General features: G+C 31.8%; 2 protein-coding genes across 3 annotated transcripts; one reads left to right on the top strand and one right to left on the bottom strand.

Annotated features, from left to right (window-relative positions):
- The first annotated feature begins 18,654 nt into the window (after window positions 1-18,654).
- Window positions 18,655-19,730, top strand: LOC126749290 (sporozoite surface protein 2-like). The gene is made up of 4 exons (XM_050458980.1): window positions 18,655-18,759; window positions 18,822-18,987; window positions 19,074-19,169; window positions 19,249-19,730. Exons 1-4 carry the CDS (start codon window positions 18,706-18,708, stop codon window positions 19,383-19,385), a joined length of 453 nt encoding a protein of 150 aa, XP_050314937.1. The 5' UTR covers window positions 18,655-18,705; the 3' UTR covers window positions 19,386-19,730.
- A 688-nt stretch (window positions 19,731-20,418) lies between these two features.
- LOC126749276 (uncharacterized) lies at window positions 20,419-27,383 on the bottom strand. Of its 2 annotated transcripts, XM_050458973.1 has the most exons (3): window positions 23,642-27,383; window positions 20,758-20,847; window positions 20,419-20,705 (listed from the first exon to the last, which is right to left on the bottom strand). In XM_050458973.1, exons 1-2 carry the CDS (start codon window positions 27,330-27,332, stop codon window positions 20,840-20,842), a joined length of 3,699 nt encoding a protein of 1,232 aa, XP_050314930.1. In that variant the 5' UTR covers window positions 27,333-27,383; the 3' UTR covers window positions 20,419-20,705; window positions 20,758-20,839. The 2 variants fall into 2 exon arrangements, with proteins under 2 accessions (XP_050314930.1, XP_050314929.1); XM_050458972.1 differs by having other exon boundaries at window positions 20,758-27,383.
- Window positions 27,384-27,389: the final 6 nt, after the last annotated feature.

Raw genomic sequence — 27,389 nt, 5'->3', positions numbered from 1 at the left:
ATTTTTTAATGTTTTTTAAAAAGGCAAATTTAAGAAATAATTTAACTAATTAAGATAAAAGGAATAGGGTAATACAAAATATTATCTATAAATATATAAATATCATCTATTAGTAAATTTCAATCAAATAGGAAATTTTGATAGTCACGTGACCCTAAAACTTAATATTTTAAAATTTTGTAAAAAATCAACAATTGCATCCTAAATAAACCCCAAATTCCAAATTTGAACCCAATCGGATCAATAGCAAAAAAGTTATGGAAGTCACGTGACTTTAAAATTCAATATGTCAAATTTCTGTCATAATTTATTACTTGCATCCTAAATAAAGCCCAAATACTAAATTTCAACCCAATCGGATCAATAGCAAAAGAATTATCAAAGTCACGTGACTTTAAAGTATAATTTGTCAATTATCTGTTAAAATTTATTAATTGTATCCTAAATAAAGCATAAATACCAAATTTGAACCCAATCGGACTCATAGCAAAAAAGTTACAATAGTCACGTGACCCGGAAGTCAAATGTCAAATATCTGTCAAAAATTAATAATTGCATTCTAAATAAAGCTCAAATACCAAATTTGAACCCAATCAGACCAATAGCAAAAAAGTTACAATAGTCACGTGACCCGGAAGTGAAATGTCAAATATCTATGAAAAATTAATAATTGCATCCTAAATAAAGCCCAAATACCAAATTTGAACCCAATCAGACCAATAGCAAAAAAGTTACAATAGTCACGTGACCTAGAAGTCAAATGTCAAATATCTGTGAAAAATTAATAATTGCATCCTAAATAAACCCCAAATACCAAATTTCAATCAAATCGGACAAATAGGAAGAAAGTTTTGATAATCACGTGACCTTAAAACATAGTCATGTCAAATATCTGTAAAAATTTATTAATCTTATCCGAAATAGGTACTAGGTACCAAATTTCAACCAAATCGCACCAATACCAAAAAAGTTATGATACTCGACTAACCTTAAAAATCAATAATTTCAAAAAAATTTTATTTATATCCCAAAAGCAATGTTTAAGAATTGTTAACATTTATTAATAATAAACTAAATAGTAAAAACTCACCTAATATCTAAATTCTTATTTTAAATTAAGTAGATCATTACGACTGACCCGTGTATATATTCGAATAATTTTAATAAAATAATCGGGCAAATTTCATTTCGTCTCACCCCGGTATAAAGACACTGACATTTCAAAAAAACGGCATTTTTCGAAGACGTCAAAATGTTTGCCGAATTTTCCTGGCCGCAATACACAATTTCCCCAATTGATATGCACAGATTCGGAAAGCCCATTCATTTTCTGATTCGGTGCTTCCTTTCCCTGATCGTTTCCGGTTCATTTTCATTCATAATTTTACAAAAAACCCAACCAAGTCCCGGCCACCTGTCACGAGCAAAAAATTTGTATCCACCATGCGTCAAAGTATTGTTCCCACCAGCCATTTCATCAGAGTTTAGGTTGACACCTCCAATTACCTGCAAAAACGCAAAAAAATGGACTTTTTTCATAAAATCGCATTTTTCGGGTACTTGTACTATCGCTGGAACCTTGAAATTTTAGTATGTATTGTAAAACAAAATTTCGGATCGGTTAGATGTTGTTTGATCTTTTCACCATGTACAGGGACGTGACAAATGAATTAAACGCAAAAATTCAAATTGCTCAGAACCTATTAAAGTTGGAAGATTGTAATTTTACACAAATAATGGGGTTATTAAAGTATTTAATCCCTGAGAATATAAATGGTCCAGGTGCTACCACTGAAAAGTTATTAAATAAAAAGTGATTTTCAGGTCGGACCTTCATGGGTAAAGTTCATTATTGCTCGCCCTGTATGGCTTACGAAAATTTCGGTTATATGGCATATAAAAGGTAAAAGATGAAGTTATTTTTTGAAAAAAAAAATTTTCCCAAAATAAGTATCGTTTGGCGGAAAATCCCAAAAAACTGAAAATGCCAGAACTCGTAAAATAAATTTTTTACAAAAAAAAGCTCCAAGTATGTTAAATCTCTTATAAAATGAAGTCTTTTCGCCGAAACACTTTTTTTATAAAAATTTTTTTTTAGCCTCTGGAGAAGTTTGAATTTTTTTTTTAGTCACTTTTGTTCGCTTATAACAACTCACCCTGTATACCGATCGGGCTCAAAAAGTATACAGACACGTAAGCCCCAAGAACCCATATATCCTGAAAATTTCAACTCGATTGAACGCTTTAAAATTGAGATCTCGTGAGCAACTCGATTTTTACCAATTTTTTTACGAATTTTTGACTTTGAGACAGTACCGCTCCGTTTGGTGGTACCCGAAAAAAAAATCGTTTACGGATCCATCATTCCCAATGTATTGAGAGACCCTATGCCAAATTTCATCGTTTCGCTAGCCATACAGCCAAAGATATGAATTTTTATTTCCAAAAAAACACGATTTTTCGGACCCGAGGTGGCGTGCATAATATAGTCGCAGACGCTCCTATATAACAAGTATAGTCGCTTCGCTCCTATACTTTTGGTCCGTGGGGACCAGTTTGAAACCTTTAGGTCTTGTCTGTGAAAAGCCATAAGGTAATAAAAAAAAAATCAAAAACTATCAGGTGTACTTAGGTGAGTCGGGGAGGCTAACGTTTACCTGCCAAGGAAAGAGAGGACCAGTTGTTGGGGTATCATGCTTCAAAGAACCATAATTTGTTATATAGTCGCGTTGTGTGTCAATATACTGTCTTATATTTCAAATATCTGTGAAAGTATATTAATTGTATTCTAAATAAAGTCTGAATACCAAATTCGAACAGAATCGGACCAATAGCAAAAAAGTTACGGTAGTCACGTGACCTAGGCTGAAACTTAAATGTCAGTTATCTGTCATAATTTATTAGTTGTATCCTAAATAAACCATAAATACCAAATTCAGAGAGAAGTTCCCATAAGGGTCTATTTCTTGAAATAGAACAAACAGGGATTTTACGTCGATTTGTTTTAATTTTTCTTTTTATTTTGAAATGTAATAGTAATAAAATATCAAAAGAATTGAGAGGAGGAGAATAAGAAATAAAAGAAACCATCAATGAATTGAATCGAAGCTATAGAAGCCGAGAGATTAGTAAAAATGTGGGAAAAAACAAAAGAAAACTGGTTTTTTCCCACGGTATCATTTTTTTTTCTTAAAATAATTATTGACAAATTATAATGTAAGCCCTAAGTTGGCAATTTCACGTAAAAAAAACCCAAGAAAAAAAAAATTTTTTTTTGGTCGAAAATCGAAAGGGGTATAACCATGAAAAATTGCGAAAAAATGGTTTTTATTTTTTTTTAAATAAAATATAACTCTGACAACTTTTTGTCTTAAACAAAAGTTTTCGGGAATATTACGAGGTATCCGTGCGTTAAAACGAATCGGTTCTAGCTATTATACAGTCGGAGAAAATTGAAAAAAACTATTAAACATAAATATCGAATTATCAAGAGCCCTATGGAAAAATTTCAGTTTTTTATTTTTCTATCCTGTACTACTTCAGAGTATCTTTAAAAAAGATTATTACCAATTTGACTCTAAAATGAACGGAAAACCTATTTCTTTGCATTTTTCGATTTTCGAACAAAATCCGGGGTCAAAATGACCATTTTTCCAAAATATGCTCCGAATTCAAAATTTCTTTTTTCTGGTTAAAGACCATTTAAAAACTAATAAAAAAGCTTTATGACAAAATTTTCCACGATTTATACGAGTGCCATAATATAAAGGGAAAAATTAGGTTCCATAAGAGCCTATGTACAGGGATAAGACAACCGGGCTTTTACGTCGATTTTTTTAATTTTTCAGTTTTATTTCGAAAGGCAGTTGTAATAAAATATAAAAAGAATTAACAGGAGGAGAATAAGGAATAATAAAAACCATCAACAAATTGAATCGAAGCTCTAGAAGTCGAGATATTAGTAAAACTGTGAAAAAAAAATAAAAGAAAACTCGTTTTTTTCCACGGTAGCATTTTTTTTCTTAAAATGATAACTGACAAATTATAATGTAAGCCCTAAGTTGGCAATATCCATTAAAAAAAACCCAAGAAAAAAAATTTTTTTTTTGCTCCAAAATCGAAAGGGGTATAGCCATGAAAAATTGTGATTAAATGGTTTTTATTTTTTTCTAACTAAACTATAACTCTGACAACTTTTTGTCTTAAACAAAAGTTCTAGGGAATATTACGAGGTATTCGAATGTTAAAACTAATTGATTACAGCTATCACAGATTCGGAGAAAATTGTAAAAAACTATAAATCATAAATATCGAATTATCAAGAGCCCTATGGAAAGATTTCATTTTTTTATTTTTCTATCTTGTACTACTTTAGGATACCTTTCAAAAAGATTATTATCGATTTGACTCTAAAATGAACAGAAAACCTATTTCTTTGCATTTTTCGATTTTCGAACAAAATCCGGCCCAAAATGAAAATTTTTTCAAAACATGCTCCAAATTCAAAATTTCTTTTTTCTGGCTAAAGACCATTCAAAAAGTAATGAAAAAGCTTAATGACAAAAATTTTCAAAATCTATAATAATGCTACAATATTATGAAAGAAGATAAGTTCCCTTTAAAGCCTATGTATTCGAACCGATGATTTTTTTATTTTTTTTTGAAAGGCAAATTTAAGAAATAATTTAACTAATTAAGATAAAAGGAATAGGGTAATACGAAATATTATCTATAAATATATACATATCATCTAATAGCAGATTTTAATCAAATAGGAAATTTTGATAGTCACGTGACCCTAGAACTTAATATTTTAAAATTTTGTAAAAAATCAACAATTGCATCCTAAATAAACCCCAAATTCCAAATTTGAACCCAATCGGATCAATAGCAAAAAAGTTATGGAAGTCACGTGACTTAAAAAATTCAACATGTCAAATTTCTGTCAAAATTTATTACTTGCATCCTAAATAAAGCCCAAATACTAAATTTCAACCCAATCGGATCAATAGCAAAAAAGTTATGGAAGTCACGTGACTTAAAAAATTCAACATGTCAAATTTCTGTCAAAATTTATTACTTGCATCCTAAATAAAGCCCAAATACTAAATTTCAACCCAATCGGAACAATAGCAAATAAGTTATGGAAGTCACGTGACTTAAACATTCAATATGTCAATTATCTGTTAAAATTTATTAATTGTATCCTAAATAAAGCATAAATACCAAATTTGAACCCAATCGGACTCATAGCAAAAAAGTTACAATAGTCACGTGACCTGGAAGTCAAATGTCAAATATCTGTGAAAAATTAATAATTGCATCCTAAATAAACCCCAAATACCAAATTTCAATCAAATCGGACAAATAGGAAGAAAGTTAAGGTAGTCACGTGACCTTAAAACATAGTCATGTCAAATATCTGTAAAAATTTATTAATCTTATCCGAAATAGGTACTAGGTACCAAATTTCAACCAAATCGCACCAATACCAAAAAAGTTATGATACTCGACTAACCTTAAAAATCAATAATTTCAAAAAAATTTTATTTATATCCCAAAAGCAATGTTTAAGAATTATTAGCATATATTAATAATAAACTAAATAGTAAAAACTCACCTAATATCGAAATTTTTATTTTAAATTAAATAGATCATTACGACTGACCCGTGTATATATTCGAATAATTTTAATAAAATAATCGGGCAAATTTCATTTCGTCTCACCCCGGTATAAAGACACTGACATTTCAAAAAAACGGCATTTTTCGAAGACGTCAAAATGTTTGCCGAATTTTCCTGGCCGCAATACACAATTTCCCCTATTGATATGCACAGATTCGGAAAGCCCATTCATTTTCTGATTCGGTGCTTCCTTTCCCTGATCGTTTCCGGTTCATTTTCATTCATAATTTTACAAAAAACCCAACCAAGTCCCGGCCACCTGTCACGAGCAAAAAATTTGTATCCACCATGCGTCAAAGTATTGTTCCCACCAGCCATTTCATCAGAGTTTAGGTTGACACCTCCAATTACCTGCAAAAACGCAAAAAAATGGACTTTTTTCATAAAATCGCATTTTTCGGGTACTTGTACTATCGCTGGAACCCTGAAATTTTAGTATGTGTTGTAAAACAAAATTTCGGATCTTTTAGATGATGTCTGATCTTTTCACCATGTACAGGGACGTGGCAAATGAATTAAACGCGAAAATTCGAATTGCTCAGAACCTATTAATGTTGGAAGATTGTAATTTTACATAAATATTGGGGTTATTAAAGTATTTAATGCCTGAGAATATAAATGGTCCAGATGCTACTACGAAAAAGTTATTAAATAAAATGTGATTTTCGGGTCGGACCTTCATGGGTAAAGTTCATTATTGCTCGCCCTGTATGGTTCCCAAAAATTTCGGTTATATGGCATATAAAAGGTAAAAGATGAAGTTATTTTTTGAAAAAAAAAATTTTCCCAAAATAAGTATCGTTTGGCGGAAAATCCCAAAAAACTGAAAATGCCAGAACTCGTAAAATAAATTTTTTACAAAAAAAAGCTCCAAGTATGTTAAATCTCTTATAAAATGAAGTCTTTTCGCCGAAACACTTTTTTTATAAAAATTTTTTTTTAGCCTCTGGAGAAGTTTGAATTTTTTTTTTAGTCACTTTTGTTCGCTTATAACAACTCACCCTGTATACCGATCGGGCTCAAAAAGTATACAGACACGTAAGCCCCAAGAACCCATATATCCTGAAAATTTCAACTCGATTGAACGCTTTAAAATTGAGATCTCGTGAGCAACTCGATTTTTACCAATTTTTTTACGAATTTTTGAATTTGAGACAGTACCGCTCCGTTTGGTGGTACCGGAAAAAAAATTCGTTTACGGATCCATCATTCCCAATGTATTGAGAGACCCTATGCCAAATTTCATCGTTTCGCTAGCCATACAGCCAAAGATATGAATTTTTATTTCCAAAAAAACACGATTTTTCGGACCCGGGCCCGCGTGCATAATATAGTCGCAGACGCTCCTATATAACAAGTAGACGCTTCGCGTCTACTTTAGTCCGTGGGGACCAGTAGAAATTTTAAAAATTTTTGTCAGTACTACAAAAAAAAAATCTCCAAAATTATCCAAGGAGTGCCCTAAACACGCAGTGGGGAAGAGACCTGCCGTACCCTCATAAGGCTCTGAGTTCAAACCTTAGCCTCGGCATGGTGCTCTACCCAACTTTTTCTTTTTTTAGTACTTGGAAAACATTAACATCTATAATAAATCCAAAAATCTCATCCATTATTCTGTAAGAGACCAACATACAAAATTGACGAAACACAAAGTCACGGTCTCACAACATGTAATTAAACGGGCTACACGTGTTTCGCTCTAGTTAGAGCATCATCAGGCCTTTAGAAGCCATCCACACACTTATGCTGTAACTGATGATGCTCCAACTAGAGCGAAACACGTGTAGCCCGTTTAATTACATGTTGTGAGACCGTGACTTTGTGTTTTTCTTTGTTTTTCGTCAATCTATAGTAAATACAGAGAGAAAAGGAAAGGTCTTATTATATATTATAATCAAAAATAAATTTCATTGAAATATTACTAACTTATTTCTGGGTATCATGCTTCAGAGAACCATGATGTGTTACAATACGCTCCGCTCTTTAATTTTAGTTTAGTAGAAAATATTCTCAAAACCTACATATATCAAAATTATGTCAGGGTTCTAAAATGAATCGGTAATAAAATCGTAAACCAGATCAACATTGGAAATAATTTAAAAAATTTGCTTTGGTCCGATTGAAAAAAGTACTATACTACCAAATAGTTACATCTATTCTGTAGCAATAAAAGTTATAAAATTCTGTCTATTATTAATTTTAATATTATAAAGTGTATCGTTTAACTCTTAGCCATTATTTATAATTTAATTGTTAATTATGCCTAAAAAAACGAATTAACAACTTTGGTATTGTTTGGAAGGTAAACAGCTTAATTCCTTTATGTAAAGCCACCTTAACATGTTTTTGCATAATTCTGACTCACGTTGGTTGCTATCGGGCTTAAGCCATAAAAATCGAAGAAAAAAAGAAGAAGACGAAGAGACTTTCACTTGTCATTTCAATGTCACTTTCCGGCCCACAAGCATAAACGCCACCGGCAACGGAAGTTCCCAAAATCCAAACAAATGTTGGAAGATATTTTTAAGTCTCCGCATCTTTCTTACTTTCCTATATGAAAATAAAATGTAAGTATCACAATTACACACATACAAGTTTTTTTTTTTAATTCAGTTTCATAATTACCAATTTTTAGTGAATAATCCTGAAATTTATGAAAATACATACATTTTAAGGTTATGTCATAATGTTTTGATTGTTATATTTGATTTTGTTTTTGTTATTTTAGTGGACTACACCAACAAAGGTTATGTGTTTTGCACCAGATTGAAAGCATCATAGCGAAAAACGGACCTGTCATATCTTTAAATTTTCAAAAGAGCCCCTGGAAAAAGAAAAATGAATATCTTTGCCAAGGAATAGGTACTAAGGTATTTTTACTAAATCTTTCATTTTTTTTAATACCTAAATGAGGTAATTTATAAATTTTGTTTTTTTAAAATTCATTTTGCCGCAAAAAACTGGAGGATGTGAAAGAAAAAAGTGCAGAAGTTAAAATTAAGTTTTTCATATGAGCACATAAAAAATAATCATGACAAAGTTCAGTTGTATACAGGTTTGACATGTAATAAATATTTTTGTAATCTTATTAAGTTAATTAGTTTTATATATTATTTAAATAATAATTGAATACTTCACATAGAATATGCAGAAATTATATGTACATATATAAATTTTTTTATTAAGATAAGGACAACATGTATTAAAGCATAACACATAATATAAACACACACGTAATATCTTCATTAAAAATTATGATTGTATGTTATGTAGCATTAGAGCCTAAAAACATTAAGGAGAATAAAGGTCGTTATTGGCAAATGACAATATTATTTTCTCTATTTCCTACATTTTTGGTGAAGGGAATAGGCTCTGCCCTAAAAAGCCAGGTTAAACCAAGAGCAAAAAAGTTTAGGTCTCATGAGTGTAAGTAAAGTAAACCTTTCTATTAAAAAGGCCATCCAAGATAAAAAAAAATATACTAAAAATATGAATGTTAATTCTTTAGCGACATCTAGGGTGGATATGCTGAATCAACTCATCAATTAATTCACTGTCGTACTGATGAAAGTTATGGCGTATTCACCAAAGTATGCAGATAATCGCTGATTTCAAAATAATTTTATTTGCGTTTTCAAATTATGCTTAAAATTCAAAACTTCTTTTTTTACCTTAAAGGCCATGCAAAACTTAGTAGAAAAGTTTATTAAGTAAATTTTCCACGATTTATACGTGCCACAAGATAAAGGGAAAAGAGGGTCCCATTTATTAGGGTATTGGGATAAGACAACTAGGTTTTTATGTCGATTTTTTTTATTTTCCATTTTTATTTTGAAAAGCAATTGTAATAAAATATAAAAAGAATTAACAGGAAAAGAATCGGTAATAAAAGAAACTATTAACGAATTGAATCGAAGCTATAGAAGCCGAGATATTAGTAAAAATGTGGGAAAAACAAAAGAAAACTGGTTTTTTCCCACGGTACAATTTTTTTTTTTTTAAATGATTATTGACAAATTTTAAAGTAAGCCCTAAACTAACAATTTCCAGTAAAAAAACTCAATAAAAAAAAAATTTTTTTTTTGGTCGAAAATCGAAAGGGGTATACCCACGAAAAATTTCGAAAAAATGATTTTTATTTTTTTCTGAATTAACTGTGAGTCTGAGAACTTTTTGTTTCAAACAAAAGTTCTCGGGAATATTACGAGGTATCCGTATGTCAAAACGAATCGGTTCTAGCTATTATAGAATCGGAGAAAATTGCAAAAAACTGTAAAACATAAATATCGAATTATCAAGAGCCCTATGGAAAAATATCAATTTTTTATTTTTCTATCCTGCACTACTTCAGAGTACCTTTAAAAAAGGTTATTACCAATTTGACTCTAAAATGAACAGAAACCCTATTTCTTTGCAATTTTCGATTTTCGAACAAAATCCGGGGTCAAAATGACCATTTTTTCAAAATATGCTCTGAATTTAAAATTTCTTTTTTCTGGTTAAAGACCATTCAAAAACTAGTAAAAAAGCTTCATGACAAATTTTTCCACGATCCATACGAGTGCCACAATATAAATAGAAAGATTAGGTCCCATAAGAATTCATGTTTGGGGATAAGAAAACCGGGTTTTTTCGTGGATTTTTTTGATTTTTCAGTTTTATTTTTGAGAGCCAATAGTAATAAAGTATTAAAAGAATTGACAGGAGAAGAATAAGAAATAAAAGAAACCATAAACGAATTGAATCGAAGCTATAGAAGCCGAGATATAAGTAAAAATGTGGGAAAAACAAAAGAAAACTTCCTTTTTCCCACCGTACAATTTTTTTTTCCTAAAATGATTAATGGCAAATTTTAAAGTAAACCGTAAACTAACAATTTCCAGTAAAAAAACTCAATAAAAAAAAAATTTTTTTTTTGGTCGAAAATCGAACCCACGAAAAATTTCGAAAAAATGATTTTTATTTTTTTCTGAATTAACTGTGAGTCTGAGAACTTTTTGTTTCAAACAAAAGTTCTCGGGAATATTACGAGATATCCGTATGTCAAAACTAATCGGTTCTAGCTATCATAGAATCGGAGAAAATTGAAAAAAACTGTAAAACATAAATATCGAATTATCAAGAGCCCTATAGCAAAATTTTAATTTTTTATTTTCCTATCCTGTACTACTTTAGAGTACCTTTAAAAAAGATTATTACCGATTTGACTCTAAAATGAACGGAAAACCTATTTCTTTGCATTTTTCGATTTTCGAACAAAATCCGGGTCAAAATGAGCATTTTTTCAAAATATGCTCTAAATTCAAAATTTCTTTTTTCTGCTTAAAGACGACTTAAAAAGTAGTAAAAAAGCTTTATGACAAATTTTTCCACGATTCATACGAGTGCCACAATATAAATAGAAAGATTAGGTCCCATAAGAATTGATGTTTGGGGATAAGAAAACCGGCTTTTTCCGTGGATTTTTGCCATTTTTCAGTGTTATTTTTGAAAGCCAATACTAATTAAATATGAAAGGAGTAGACAGATGAAGAAAAAGGAGTAAAAAAAACCATCAGTGAATTGAATCGAAGCTATAGAAACCGAGATATTAATAAAAAGGTAGAAAAAACAAAAGAAAACTCGTTTTTTCCCATGATACCATTTTTTTTTCCTAAAATAATTATTGGCAAATTTTAAAATAAGCCCTAAACTAATAATTTCCAGTAAAAAAACTCAATAAAAAAATAATTTTTTTTTTGGTCAAAAATCGAAAGGGGTATACCCACGAAAAATTTCGAAAAAATGATTTTTATTTTTTTCTAAATTAACTGTAACTCTGACAACTTTTTGTTTCAAATAAAAGTTCACAGGAATTTTATGAGGTATCCGCATGTCAAAATAAATCGGTTCTAGCTATTATATAATCGGAGAAAATTGAAAAAAACTGTAAAACATAAATATCGAAATATCAAGAGCCCTATGAAAAAATGTCAATTTTTTATTTTTCTATCCTACACTACTTCAGAGTACCTTTAAAAAATTTTATTACCAATTTGACTCTAAAATGAACAGAAACCCTATTTCTTTGCAATTTTCGATTTTCGAACCAAATCCGGGGTCAAAATGACCATTTTTTTAAAATATGCTCCGAATTCAAAAATTCTTTTTTCTAGTTAATGTCCATTCAAAAACTAGTGAAAAAGCTTTATGACAAAATTTTCCACGATTTATACGAGTGTCACAATATAAAGAGAAACATTAGGTCCCATAAGAATTCATGTTTGGGGATAAGAAAACCGGGTTTCTTCGTGGATTTTTTTTATTTTTTAGGTTAATTTTTGAAAGTTAATAGTAATAAGATATCAAAAGAATTCACAGAAGAAGAATAAGAAAAAAAAAGAAACAGTCAACGAATTGAATCGAAGCTATAGAAGCCGAGATATAAGTAAAAATGTGGAAAAACAAAAGAAAACTGGTTTTTTTCCCCCGTACAATTTTTTTTTCCTAAAATGATTATTGGCCGATTTTAAAGTAAGCCCTAAACTAACAATTTCCAGTAAAAAAACTCAATAAAAAAATAATTTTTTTTTGGTCGAAAATCGAAAGGGGTATACCCACGAAAAATGTCGAAAAAATTATTTTTATTTTTTTATAAATAAACTATAACTCTGACAACTTTTTGTTTCAAATAAAAGTTCTTAGGAATTTTATGAGGTATCCGTATGTCAAAATAAATCGGTTCTAGCTATTATATAATCGGAGAAAATTGAAAAAAACTGTAAAACATAAATATCGAATTATCAAGAGCCCTATGGAAAAATGTCAACTTTTTATTTTTCTATCCTGCACTACTTCATAGTACCTTTAAAAAAGGTTATTACCAATTTGGCTCTAAAATGAACAGAAACCCTATTTCTTTGCAATTTTCGATTTTCGAACAAAATCCGGGATCAAAATGACCATTTTTTCAAAATATGCACCGAATTCAAAATTTCTTTTTTCTGGTTAAAGACCATTCAAAAACTAGTAAAAAAGCTTTATGACAAATTTTTCCACGATTCATACGAGTGTCACAATCTAAAGAGGAAGATCAGGTCCCATAAGAAGCAATGTGTTAGGATAGGAAAAAGTGGTTTGTTTCTTGTTTTTTTTTTTTTAATTTTTATTTTAAAAGGCAATTATAATAAAATAAAAAAAAATTAAAGGAAAAAAAAACGAATAAAAAAATTTATCAACTTATTGAATTGAAGCTATGAAAGCCGTGATCTCAATAATATAGTAAAAAATATATATAAAAATACACCTTTTTTTGACACCGCATCAATGACTTTTTTTTCTAAATTGATAAACTATTAATATAAATTTATTACCAATTTAGCAACCCCCACTAAAAGAACCCTAACTAAAATAAAACTATTATTAATATTATTTTTTTTCCAGATATTTATACCTTGTCCTAACCTTTATGCTGCTATTATTATAAATATTATCTTTCTTGTCAATGTCCTTAAACCTTAAAACACCCTTTATAATATCATTACTATAATTATAAGTAATATTTTCCTTATAAATGCCTTAAAACCTTAAAACCCCCCGTATAATTCTATTTATATACTATTATTATCCTCATAAATGTTCCATAATATCAATACCCTCTGTATATTTCAAATATATATTTATTAATATTTATATTCGTTTTATTTATCCTAATAATTTATCAAGAAACCGCGTAAAATTGTCCCCATAATACTAATAATATTCATTAATAAAATAACTCATGACGTCACGAGACGAACACGACGCGTTTATAATTGTTGCCAGACATCCTCCATCCTTCTCTCAAACCGCTTTTCCTACTCTAACTCGTAGCGCAAACGGGCCGAATTTGCCGCCACAAAACCCCGAAAACCCCGCGCTTACGTCATCAGACCATGTGCGACTCGATAGTGACGTCGTCCGTATGCCTTTACATTGGGTCAATTTGGTGCTGGACCGCCAACGTTATTGTACCATGAGCTGGCTCCCTGTGTCTCGAGGGTATGACTGGTTGATTGGAACGGCTTATTTTTGGGGGTTTTTCTTAAATAACAGCTCGTTGCGGAAAAACGGTAACATTTGAAGAAAAACGGTTTTTAGTGGATTATAGCCAGATAGTGTCCGGTGATTTCAGAAAAAAAATGGTTTTCGTAGGTGTCATAGGTATGCCGGTATAAAGCGTCAAAGTTAAAAAAAGGTGTAGAGCAAAAACCGCTCTACGTAGAAGACTGTAGACTATGTCGAAAAATAGGATTTAAAAAGTTCTTAAAATGCTGAAAGTTTGAAATTTCTAGGTGCTGCCAATAAAGAGTTATTAAGAAAAGTAGAAAAAAACGGTCAAAAAAAGGCTCAAAAAGGGGTTTATATTTGTTAACACAGCTCACCCTGTATAATACGTAGCACCATGAATAATACCTCTATTTAATCCTAAAGGATTAAGCTTTCAAACGGTGTAAACAAAAAAAATTAAAAAAATTTTTTAGAAGTAGAAAAAAATTTATTTCTCGAAAAATTCACTTTTTTTTTTTTCGAAAAAAAAAATTTTAAGTTTGAGCTCGTTTATCTCGGAAGGAGTTTCTTTTGGAAAAAAATAGTTTTAATAAAAAAGAAAGCTACATTTACGTAGAAAAGGGCTGTTTTATTCGCATTGTCGGGAACATTACCGTTTAGGCCCCACAGCCGTTTAAGTCCGCGAGGTACCGCGCAAAAAGTTCAAAATTCATTCACAGAAAAATCCGACTTCTAAAGGGTTTATCTTAAAAAGCGCCCTTTGGGAGCAGGTTTCCGTGGAGGTCTTTGATGTCAATGAGTTTCATAAAATTCGGCTCAGTCAATTTTCCCCCACCCGCCAAAGATCCTGTTTTCGCGAAAAAAGCAGTTTTTTGCCACGCCCGCCCCTTCGGGGCGGCGTGGCCAAAAAAAATTTACACCATCACGTAGCCTCAACCTTCCCACATAAAACGGTGAAAACCAGAAAAAAAAATTCGCCATAGGAGCAAAGTTATTAACGTTTATGTGACGCAGGGTCCGAAAATCCCTCAATTTAGCAGGATGCGTTCTTACAATACGCGAAGCGTATTGTAACAAGTATAGTCGCTTCGCTCCTATACTTTTGGTCCGTGGGGACCAGTTTGGAACCTCTAAGTCCTGTCAGTGATGGGCCTTAGAGGATTTCTTAAAACAAAACAAAAATTATCAGGTGTACCAACGTTTATATGCCAAGGAAAGAGATGACCAGTGGTTGGGGTATCATGCTTCAAAGAACCATAATTTGTTATATAGTCGCGTTGTGTTAGTATACTATCTTATATTTCAAATATCTGTCGAAGTATATTAATTGTATTCTAAATAAAGCCTGAATACCAAATTCGAGCAGAATCGGACCAATAGCTAAAAAGTTACGGTAGTCATGTGACCTAGGCTGACTCAAATGTCAGTTATCTGTCATAATTTATTCCTTGTATCCTAAAGAAACCATAAATACCAAATTCAGAGAGAAGTTCCCATAAGGGTCTATTTATTGAAATAGAACAAACAGGGATTTTACGTCGATTTGTTTTAATTTTCCTTTTTGTTTTGAAATATAATAGTAATAAAATATCAAAAGAATTGACAGGAGGAGAATAAGAAATAAAAGAAACCATCAACGAATCGAATCGAAGCTATAGAAGTCGAGATATTAGTAAAAATGTGAAAAAAAATAAAAGAAAACTCGTTTTTTTTCCACGGTACCATTTTTTTTCTTAAAATGATAATTGACAAATTATAATGCAAGCCCTAAGTTGGCAATTTCCAGTAAAAAAAACCCAAGAAAAAAAATTTTTTTTTTTGCTCCAAAATCGAAAGGGGTATAGCCATGAAAAATTGTGAAAAAATGGTTTTTATTTTTTTCTAACTAAACTATAACTCTAACAACTTTTTGCCTTAAACAAAAGTTCTAGGGAATATTACGAGGTATTCGAATTTAAAAACTAATTGATTATAGCTATCACAGATTCGGAGAAAATTGTAAAAAACTATAATTCATAAATATCGAATTATCAAGAGCCCTATGAAAAAATTTCATTTTTTTATTTTTCTATCAGGTACTACTTCAGGATACCTTTCAAAAAGGTTATTATCGATTTGACTCTAAAATGAACAGAAAACCTATTTATTTGCATTTATCGATTTTCGAACAAAACCGGGCCCAAAATTAAAATTTTTTCAAAACATGCTCCAAATTCCAAATTTCTTTTTTCTAGCTAAAGACCATTCAAAAAGGAATGAAAAAGCTTAATGACAAAAATTTTCAAAATCTATAATAATGCTACAATATTATGAAAGAAGATAAGTTCCCTTTAAAGCATATCCAACCGATGATTTTTTAATTTGTTTTTCAAAGGCAAATCTAAGAAACAATTAAGTTAAAAGCAATAGGGTACTACAAAATATTATCTATAAATATATACATATAATCTAATAGGAAATTTCAATCAAATCGGACGAATACGAAAGAAATTTTGATAGTCACGTGACTTAAAAACGCAATATTTTAAAAATTTGTAAAAATTCAATAATGGCATCCTAATAAAACTCTAAATACCAAATTTCAACCCAATCGGATCAATAGCAAAAGAATTATCAAAGTCACGTGACTTTAAAATATAATTTGACAATTATCTGTTAAAATTTATTAATTGTGTCCTAAATAAAGCATAAATACCAAATTTGAACCCAATCGGACTCATAGCAAAAAAGTTACAATAGTCACGTGACCCGGAAGTCAAATGTCAAATATCTGTCAAAAATTAATAATTGCATCCTAAATAAAGCCCAAATACCAAATTTGAACCCAATCAGACCAATAGCAAAAAAGTTACGATAGTCACGTGACCTGGAAGTCAAATGTCAAATATCTATGAAAAATTAATAATTGCATCCTAAATAAACCCCAAATACCAAATTTCATTCAAATCGGACAAATAGGAAGAAAGTTAAGGTAGTCACGTGACCCTAAAACATAGTCATGTCAAATATCTGTAAAAATTTATTAATCTTATCCGAAATAGGTACTAGGTACCAAATTTCAACCAAATCGCACCAATACCAAAAAAGTTATGATACTCGACTAACCTTAAAAATCAATAATTTCAAAAAATTTTTATTTATAACCCAAAAGCAATGTTTAAGAATTATTAACATTTATTAATAATAAACTAAATAGTAAAAGCTCACCTAATATCTAAATTTTTATTTTAAATTAAATAGATCATTACGACTGACCCGTGTATATATTCGAATAATTTTAATAAAATAATCGGGCAAATTTCATTTCGTCTCACCCCGGTATAAAACCACTGACTTTTCAAAAAAACGGCATTTTTCGAAGACGTCAAAATGTTTGCCGAATTTTCCTGGCCGCAATACACAATTTCCCCAATTGATATGCACAGATTCGGAAAGCCCATTCATTTTCTGATTCGGTGCTTCCTTTCCCTGATCGTTTCCGGTTCATTTTCATTCATAATTTTACAAAAAACCCAACCAAGTCCCGGCCACCTGTTACGAGCAAAAAATTTGTAACCACAATGCGTCAAAGTATTGTTCCCACTAGCCATTTCATCAGAGTTTAGGTTGACACCTCCAATTACCTGCAAAAACGCAAAAAAATGGACTTTTTTCATAAAATCGCATTTTTCGGGTACTTGTACTATCGCTGGAACCCTGAAATTTTAGTATGTGTTGTAAAACAAAATTTCGGATCCTCTAGATGTTGTTTGATCTTTTCACCATGTACAGGGACGTGGCAAATGAATTAAACGCGAAAATTCGAATTGCTCAGAACCTATTAATGTTGGAAGATTGTAATTTTACACAAATACTGGGGTTATTAAAGTATTTAATTCCTGAGAATATAAATTATCCAGGTGCAACCACTAAAAAGTTATTAAATAAAATGTGATTTTCGGGTCGGACATTCATGGGTAAAGTTTATTATTGCTCGCCCTGTATGGTTCCCAAAAATTTCGGTTATATGGCATATGAAAGGTAAAGGATAAAGTTATTTTTTGAAAAAAAAATTTTTCCGAAAATAAGTATCGTTTGGCGGAAAATTCCAAAAAACTGAAAATGCCAGAACTCGTAAAATAAATTTTTTACAAAAAAAAGCTCTAAGTATGTTAAATCTCTTATAAAATGAAGTCTTTTCGCCGAAACACTTTTTTTATAAAAATTTTTTTTTAGCCTCTGGAGAAGTTTGAATTTTTTTTTTAGTCACTTTTGTTCGCTTATAACAACTCACCCTGTATACCGATCGGGCCCAAAAAGTATACAGACATGAATTACTATAAAGTCTTTTATGCCTAAAAATTTCAATTTTTTTGACAGCGTTAAAATTGAGATCTCGTGCAAAAATGAATTTTGACCCGTTTTTTTACGAATTTTTGACTTTGAGACAGTACCGCTCCGTTTGGTGGTACCCGAAAAAAAAATCGTTTACGGATCCATCATTCCCAATGTATTGAGAGACCCTATGCCAAATTTCATCGTTTCGCTAGCCATACAGCCAAAGATATGAATTTTTATTTCCAAAAAAACACGATTTTTCGGACCCGAGGTGGCGTGCTTAATATAGTCGCAGACGCTCCTATATAACAAGTATAGTCGCTTCGCTCCTATACTTTTGGTCCGTGGGGACCAGTTTGGAACCTTTAGGTCTTGTCTGTGAATGGCTATAAAGGAATTCTTAAAAAAAAACAAAAATTATCAAGTGTACCAACGTTTATATGCCAGGGAAAGAGATGACCAGTGGTTGGGGTATCATGCTTCAAAGAACCATAATTTGTTATATAGTCGCGTTGTGTGTCTTATATTTCAAATATCTGTAAATGAAATAAATCAATATAAGGAAAAAAGCTAGAAAGCTTAGAAACAATACAATACGAACGGTAACTTCAGGTGAACGTTACAAACAGCGTCCCTAACAACCCGTTATTTGAGTTTTTTTGTGAGTTTGTCGACATGAACGTAGACGAAATTGCCGAAAGTTTGGAGGCACTCATGGAGTGTGGACCGGTAAGAATTAATTTAGACTATATTTTAAATAAGTGAATTGTTATATTTTATTGAATATCTAGTCAGAACCTGGGGAGAGAAAGCCGAACCCAACCCAACCTAACCCAACCCAACCCAACCCGAATAAACCCAACCCAAGCCAGCCCAACCCGAACCAACCCAACCCAAGCCAGCCCAACCCGAACCAACCCACCCAAATACACCCCAACCTAACCCAACCCAATAATCGTAAGTATAAAATCCTCTGAAATACTGACACTTAATTTTCCTTTCAATTGCCACAGAAAACATTAAAATCTTTTATTTTGTTACAGAGGAAAACTACAATAATAGGTGGAGGCAAAGGGGAAAAGGGAATTGGAAAAGAAAAAGGCTAGAGCGGAGGGAACAATCGGTTCTAAATACACAAAGTAATATATAACTTTTTTATATTAATTTTCTTTTCAAATTTATATAGATTAAGGTTTGTTATATATTATTTTTTTTTAGAAGTATTACTGTCGGTAGTAACCGACGCCATGGCCTCGGTGGCCTCCGCCGTGCTGAAGCACACAAGCGGGTACCAGTGGCGAGGGGGCTCGAGGAGGGGCCGAGGTCGTGGCAGGGGAAGGGGGAGGGTAGAGTAGGTTTTAATTTTAGATTCATTTAATTTTTTATGTTATTTATTAATGTTTATGTAATTTTTTATGTTATTTATGTTAAGTTATAGTTAAGTTATTTAATAAGTTATTGATAGTATGTAAGTTATAGTTATGTAGATAGTAAAGTCCAGTTCAACGATACATTAGAATGGTCATCCGTCAAAACACCAGCATTCTACCTGCCAAACAATGTCATCCACCTTCTATTTACATTGTTTGGCAGGTGGAATGATGGTGTTTTGACGGGTGACCATTCTAATATATCGTTGCACTGGACTTGATAAGTTGTTGCGTATTATTATTTTTTAATAAAAAAAAAACAAATAAATAGTTTATTATTTATACTGGATTGCCTGTATTATTCTAAAAGTGAAAGTCTTTTGAGAAAAGTGTGAAAGGGTTTTTTAACTTTAATAATATCCTAAAGGCAGGCTATAGACTGCGCTATATCTGTGTTATACTTGTATATTGCTCATTGAATTAAACTAAACGCTATAAAAATACGCAATGAAAATCTTAGAACAATGAAAACGTTTCAATGTTCTAAGTTGACAATACACAAATGTTCACAGTAGCTTCCAATTTCTCATAAGTAAATAAATAAAAAATCCATTAAACTTTATTTTTTTGTAGTAAGCAAGTGGAGCGTTTCTATAGATAATTTTAACTCATACTTACTACTGGTAAGAGATGTGTTGATAAATGATTGAATAGTTTTTATTTTTTAAAAAAGAGTCTCAAAGAAGTTTTTCCGTTAGTTGTTCTGTAATATATCTGAGTGAACAAAAAATAAAAATAAAATGTTTGTGATATTTAAACATCATAAATCTAGAGCTTCCATGGAAGATCATTTATATATTTGTATATGTGATGTTCATTGGTGTTTCTGAAATGCAATAAAACTCTATAGTAATAACACGTATATATTATATATAATTATATCTTAACAAAATATAAAAATATTGATATTGGAATCACAAACAAAAAGCATTAAGAATTAAAATCTACTGTATTCGAATTTGGTTATTTGTAATCTATTATTTAATTTTTAGTCAAACCTCAGGCTTCATAAGTTGACAGCGAAAGGGAAAATAATTATTACGACAACAATGAGAAAACGTAATTATAAAATTATCTAGAATTATGAAATTTTTTACTCCATTTTATTTCTCTCTTCAGAAACACTAGTATTGGTAAATTCTTCTGCGGCGGCTTCTGCTAATATAGTATGTGTAGCCGTCGGATAAGGGTAGGGTGTCGAGGAGGCGGGTATAGGGCATATATTTCTCTCGTAGGTTCTTTTTTCTGTAATAATTAGACAATTAATTTTAAAAAATTATATGAAAGCAACGTTTACCTATATTCTCCACAGGTTGGCAGTCTATTTTTGGAAAGAGCGGTACCAGAGTTGTATCAAAGTAGTAATATCGTCTTCAATCTTAATTTCCTAAATACAATATAATAAAGAATATATGATAAAAAAATATTAAATTACTATGACAAAACATTTGTCACAATCAGAAGATAATGTTGCTGAAAAAAGAATTTTATTTGTTTAAGAATCATCCAGGACTTGAGAGGCACTTGTCAGAGCGAAAATCAGTTTTTTGTAAATCGCGAATTAATTACATCAACTTTCTCTAAAAAATTCTTAATAAATTAACATAATAATATCTCATATTTATATCATGAACATTTATAACGAAAACTGATTTTACGAGGTTATGCTGTTTTAAATTAATATAGCATATTTAAACAAAACAGACATGGTCTGTTGATTTGCTATTTTTACAGATAAACCATACATTTCCATATCACATTGAAAATAAACCATGAAATATAAATTAAAGAATTAATTGTGCTTAGTAGCCACATAGCAAAATTATATGTTTTACAGATAAATATGAAATTGTATAGTTTACTCTCCCAGAGAGACTTTTATATTTAAATATATATTTAAAAATATATATAAAACTAGAAAAGGGATTTTCATTGAGAAAGCGAATGATTAATAGTAAGCCATGCCAATAGCACAAGGCACTTCTACAATTATCTACTATTTACCACTCACTAATCTTTATACTCCGACTTTTGATACCTCAAGACTTATTAATAGCAAAAGTTGCCTCGCCGAATGAAAAATCCGTCACCCATTGCAATAAGTAATTACATGCATTATAACAAATTGGCCATTAAGCTAGGTTTAATCACTTATCGCATAAGATGACTCTAATATATAAAGATATCACGTAGTGAAATCTTTTGGGGGGCGGGAGATCATAACCTAGTATCTGAATCGAAGTGCGTCAAGAGTTTTGGTTACAGTCGGGCCGGATAACCCCTGGATGCATGTTGAGCTAGAAGTGTGAGTAAACTGATGTTTTATTTGCTTGCAATGCAAAACTCACTGCTCATACTATTTGAATACTACTTTGCTCATTTGTAATTTTGTTTATGTTAAATAGGTTTGTCCTAGTATTTTAAGAAAATTTAGCATTTTTCTAAGAGCAATAAGTATACATCTTCTAAAGTGTTATCAAACCCAGACATTCTAGTTATGCGATTATCATCACATTTCCACCATTGATCGTTATAATTAACTATAGATGTATAATGACCAGATCCAATGGTGTTTCCATGATGCTTAACAACACTTTTTACTCGGAATATTTGCTCATCCAAAATAACACTTTCAGAGGCAAAATTGTAAAATTTGGTATTTATCTTATTCCCTTGAGGGCCAATTCTCTGAAGACATACTACCAAATATTTATGGCATATAACCACTGAGCGTGTTTTTAGATTATTGTTACAGTATGGGCATAATCTATCAGAGTCTTTTAGCATTAACATTGAATTAAAATCAATTAAATTGCCACAGTTTTCAGGAAAATAAAGAAAATGAGTGTATATTATTTGTTCATTTTCATTCATATTAATATTACAGTTTTGACAATTTAAAAGTTCATGACCATTAGCTTTTATGAAAATGCTAAAATCATCTGCATCTAATCTTCTGATTAAAGATTGACAAAATGATTGAGCGTCCATTTGTTGATTTACAGCAAAATTTTCACCATTTCTACCAGACACCAATTGTCGAACTTTTAATGTGGAATTAATTTTGGTCAGCATAATATCATTTAGAATACTGTTTAGCGCTGTATTTCGCTTTGAAATGGAAAAGCGAAATTCAGGTAAACATAAAAATGACTGTACGATGCTATTTGCATAACATGATACCATATCGGTATTTAATAAAGCAGGCGGTTTAGTAAATAAGTTGGGGTTGTTTTCGTCATCTGAACTAATATCTACTACCATATTGTCATTATTATCTTCTACACTTTGGTAAGTAGAGATACCCAATGAATTTTGTGTTGGTAAAATTTGCATTTGCTTGGTATTAAATTTTAGTTCAGTAGAGCCTTTTGTAGATTGTTTATTTTTATCAACGTTTTTTACCTGCTTGGGAATAAAACCTTTATCATAAATACTAACCACTAGTGATTTATGGTGACTATACACAGTATTGTAAATATTGTAACTCAAATTATTAAAATTACTAAAAAGCCAATCAATTTGAGTTTTTGATTTTGTAGTTGATTCGCCAACACTCAATTTGCAACTTAAACCTTTAGATATTAAACAATTTTTCAAACCATTTTCATTTTGATTGATAATATCTTGATTAAAATCACCGATGATTAGGATATCACTTTGTTGATCAATAATCTCTTCCAAACAAAATTTAGCATGTGCAATGCTCAATTTTGGGGGAATATAAACTGCTATGACATAAATTTCATTCAAGTAAAATGTGATTGCTTGAAACACTATACCACAGAAATCTTTGGTGTATTTTTTCACTGACTTTATTTTTGCTGATACATTTTTTTTCTTGAAACAAATTATGCCAAAGGGTTTACTTACAGTTTGATCGTTATTCAGGTTGGCAAACACTTCAAAATCATTTATTTTTAAATTTTGTTTCTTTTTAAGTAACCAGGTTTCAACAAAAATTAGGAAATGTGCGTCTTTAAAAATGGGATTATTTTTTATAAAATTAAAATTTTTTGGTAGACTTTGCACATTTTGATAAGCAATAATGTATTTGACATTAGAATCATTAAGATACTGAGTGTCATACCTGGATGTTATAAGTTTGTTTTCTTGCATATTTACCAGTTCTTTATAAGCAGCATCCTTTTCGGTTGCCGGTTTAGGGGCCTTAAACTTACCAATGATGTAGAGGCCACTTAGCTTTGTGGCCCGACTACAAGCAACATAGGTACTGGTTCTCGTCATGCGATTTCCAATGTGAACAGCCACCTGTTTGTAGGTGGCACCTTGACTCTTGTGGATTGTAATTCCTTCACTGATTACAAGAGGAAACTGAAGACGCTCAACGTGAACATTGCTGCCTTTTTGAATTTTAACAGCTCTGGCAGCTCTTTCTATGGGCGTCCAAGTGTATAACACACCCATAGACTTCCTAAGGGATTCGTTTCTCTTGCGGCATTCCTGGCCTGACTTGGAATCGAAGAACTCCATCCACACTCTGAATGGAATTTTACTTCGGTCATAGTCTATTTGACGTAAGATGCCTGTTGCACCATTCACTATTCCATCACTGGTGTCCACATTCATTGAAATCATATATTTGGCATCTACCTGCAATATTAAATTTAACATTAGGCCAAAACTCTCCCCCTTTTTTAAGCTTTTTGCGTGTTCCAGAAATAAATTTTTTAGTCGTTCTGAGCAACTCCCTTTGATAACGTCTCTGGCTTGACTTACGGCTCGCTCGGTTTTAAATGTAGACAGTTTCATTTCATTGAATGCATCTACTTCTGCATTGGTGCAAAATAAATGCATAGTGTCTTCAGGAATTTGGTCAATACTGTCGACTTCCCTGGACTTGATCAATTGCACATCTTCGTCGGTCATTTTACCAAACGCCATATTATTGAGGGCAACTGCAAAAGACTTATCTTCACTCTGTCTCATTATTTCTGAAAGTTCAAAATATTTAAAATGATCCCACAGATACGTTCCGCATAATTCTTTATACGGATTTGTTTTTACTGGGCAAAAAATATACATATCCCTTACTGGGGGTAATTGACGATTATCGCCGCATAAAATTATTGAAATATTTCCAAAGATGGCGTCAGATTTAAAGATTTGCTGCAATCTACTGTTAATATGGTCAAACAATCTGGCGCCAACCATGGAATATTCATCTATGATAATTAATTTTAAGTCATACAAATTACAATATATAGTATTAACGGTGTCATGGTGTAACGGAATTAGTTCTTCACCATACTGACTAACGGGTAACGATAATGCCGCATGTAAGGTTATACCCCCGATATTAAATGCCGCTTTACCTGTAGGCGCACAAAGTAACACTTTTAAACTTTCAGGATTATTTCCCGGTATTGAGTTGAAATGGCGCAATAACGACTGGGTTATTGCCGTAATCAGGTGACTTTTGCCTGTACCTGCTGGACCACTAAGTGTGCAGTAGAAAGTTTCCCCTTCAATTAGACTGTCTTGCACGACATTAAGGAACTGATACTGCTTGTGATTCAGTTTGCTTATGAGGGCTTCATACTCTGAATCGCTCATCTGATGAGGCGTTGGGAAAGCGATATGTTTTACTGGCGCTTCATCGTCTTTCTTATCGATGATGTGATTGAATGGATCATAAATGGGGTTGTCTAGTCCATAAGGCATAAACTCATCATCGATTTCTCCACCGAATCCACCATCGTCTAATTGATTTGATCGGTCTTCGGCAAGTTTCAGGGCTTCATCGATTACCTGTTCATCTAAGACATTGAACTTTTGTCGATTTGCAACAATCTCTTGGTATCGATCTTTGTATATGGTCTGTTGATCAATGTTCTCATTTTCAACTTCATCCACTTCATTTCGCCATGGGATGTATAGCATTATTTGTTCCCTATAGTAGTTAAGAGGGTCTTGCTGAAGTCCATAACTACGGTAGGCTAAAATTTTAGCATGACCCCTTTTAACTAAAACGCCACTTCCATCTTTTAAGGGTAAACCATTAGCCTTTGTTTCTGCTTGTTTCTTAAAGAAATCATAATAGGCCGCAAACTCAGCCAAACATATGTTTTCCATCTCATCAGGCCGCTGTTCATAGTGTTCTATAAGACCATCACAATAAATATTGGGATCGTCATTGTCCATTTCTTTAAGTTGTGCTAATGGTTTCAACATTTTTGTCCTTTCCCTGATTGGATTTGTATGGATGTATACATAGGAGGTACAGGTGTCATGCATCGGTAGTTGTAACACGCTGTAGGCGGCTTCCTGGGCACTTACTTCGCTCGCATTTAAGAAAGCTGCTGCAAGAGATTTAAGTTTGCCCTTAACATCTAAATTACCTTTTTTAATTTCTTCCATAGTCTTCATTAAAATATCAGACACACCTCTTTGGGACTTATTGATATAGTTGACTATGTAGGTGCAACAACCATATGGCTCAAAAACTAATTGAATGTCCATGTTGCTCTTCATCATGGAGAACATTTCAGCATTAAAGTTGTTAATAAAACCATCTTTTGGCAGCCTTTCTAAAAATAAAGTGGTTTTAAAAATGTTGTGCTGTATAACATTAAGATACTCATCCTTAGACATACCAAGGTCAGCCAAAAAGTTTTCAAATGATAAATCTGGTTTATCCTTAAGCCTACGCATTATCATTAAAAACTTTTCAGACATGGCCTTACGTAAATCCGCTTCCTTGGTTTTGTCAATTTTTATTGGCGTTAGAATTACCGATTTATCCATTGGCAGGAATGGGATACCATACCTGCAAACTTTGTGTCCCCGCACTTCTTTTTGACACGATTTAGAATGATGATGCGTATTAAACTGAATTATATCACGGACACTTTCTAAATCACTATTACAGGTAATATACCTGTTCGCGAATTCGGCACACTCTTTGAAACTTTCTGGTGTTTCTTGGAATTTTGGAGCATTGGATAACCACAATAACCCGTGAACATGAGGAGACCCACGATGTTGAAATTCTATGCGGTAATAATGATGCTCTATGGGATTTTGTTTAAAGGGTCCATTTTGACTCTTCATATATTTAAATAGCAGTTTGAACCGATAATCAAAGTATCTGGCACAAGTTATCGGATCTGTTCTAATTAAGCGAGTTTTTTCTAAGTAGGGCATACTCGCGGCCTCCTCTAGAGTAACATCTTTTTGATCAACAACTTGTGCTAATACCTTGATTAATTCGGGCCATGCTGTTTCGGCTGCTGACACGGTAAAAAACAGTGTGGGGATTCCAAATTGGCGAATCATACACAGTAATTTTGTCTTTTCGTGCTTCCAATAAGCAGGTGAACCTACAATTCTACTAAGAAAATGGAATCCCATGTCACTTCGAATCAGCTGGTCTAGAAAATTTGCTTGTCTTACTTGTCCAGCTGTATATTTTCCATCCTCATTCCTCTTTTTTCTGAGACATGTTGCAATTGCACTGGATAATTGGATTAGTTGACGTTTTTTAAATGTATACAACAGATAGTCTGTCCTTGCAAATCGCCTGTCTTTGTGCTGGAGTAGTATTTTCGTCTGGTCAGAATAGGAGAATTTTGTAAGAAATTGCTTAGCATGTCCACAGAAAAGTGTAGGAAATGAGAGTTCATCGCTAAACTGGTCAAGCATCAAATGTATTGGCGTTTTACCTTCTCCTGGGGCAAAACAGATATTTTCTAGGTTACATTTGTCAAGCAAAGTTTCTTGGCCCCCAGGATTTAAAGGCTCTTCTTCTTCATCTAAGAATTCCTCTAAATTGTATATATTGTTTTTTTCAATTGAAGATTCTTTTTGAATATTTTTATCGTCATTCTTAGATTCTAGGGGCACTTCCATTGTTTCGAAAAACGCATTATCGAACAATTCTTCAAAATTTTCACTACACACTGTTTT

Source organism: Anthonomus grandis, chromosome 23 (assembly GCF_022605725.1).
Source record: "Anthonomus grandis grandis chromosome 23, icAntGran1.3, whole genome shotgun sequence".
NCBI lineage: Eukaryota > Metazoa > Arthropoda > Insecta > Coleoptera > Curculionidae > Anthonomus > Anthonomus grandis.
This window is presented reverse-complemented; position numbering and strand designations above follow the sequence as displayed.

Bases quoted from the DNA above. Each gene is read 5' to 3' on its own strand.
- LOC126749290 (XM_050458980.1), top strand. From the start codon at position 18,706: ATGAACGTAGACGAAATTGCCGAAAGTTTGGAGGCACTCATGGAGTGT. The intron at 18,760-18,821 runs GTAAGAATTAAT...TTGAATATCTAG, and splicing joins CACTCATGGAGTGTGGACCG to TCAGAACCTGGGGAGAGAAA. The intron at 18,988-19,073 runs GTAAGTATAAAA...ATTTTGTTACAG, and splicing joins CCTAACCCAACCCAATAATC to AGGAAAACTACAATAATAGG.
- LOC126749276 (XM_050458972.1), bottom strand. From the start codon at position 27,332: ATGGAAGTGCCCCTAGAATCTAAGAATGACGATAAAAATATTCAAAAA.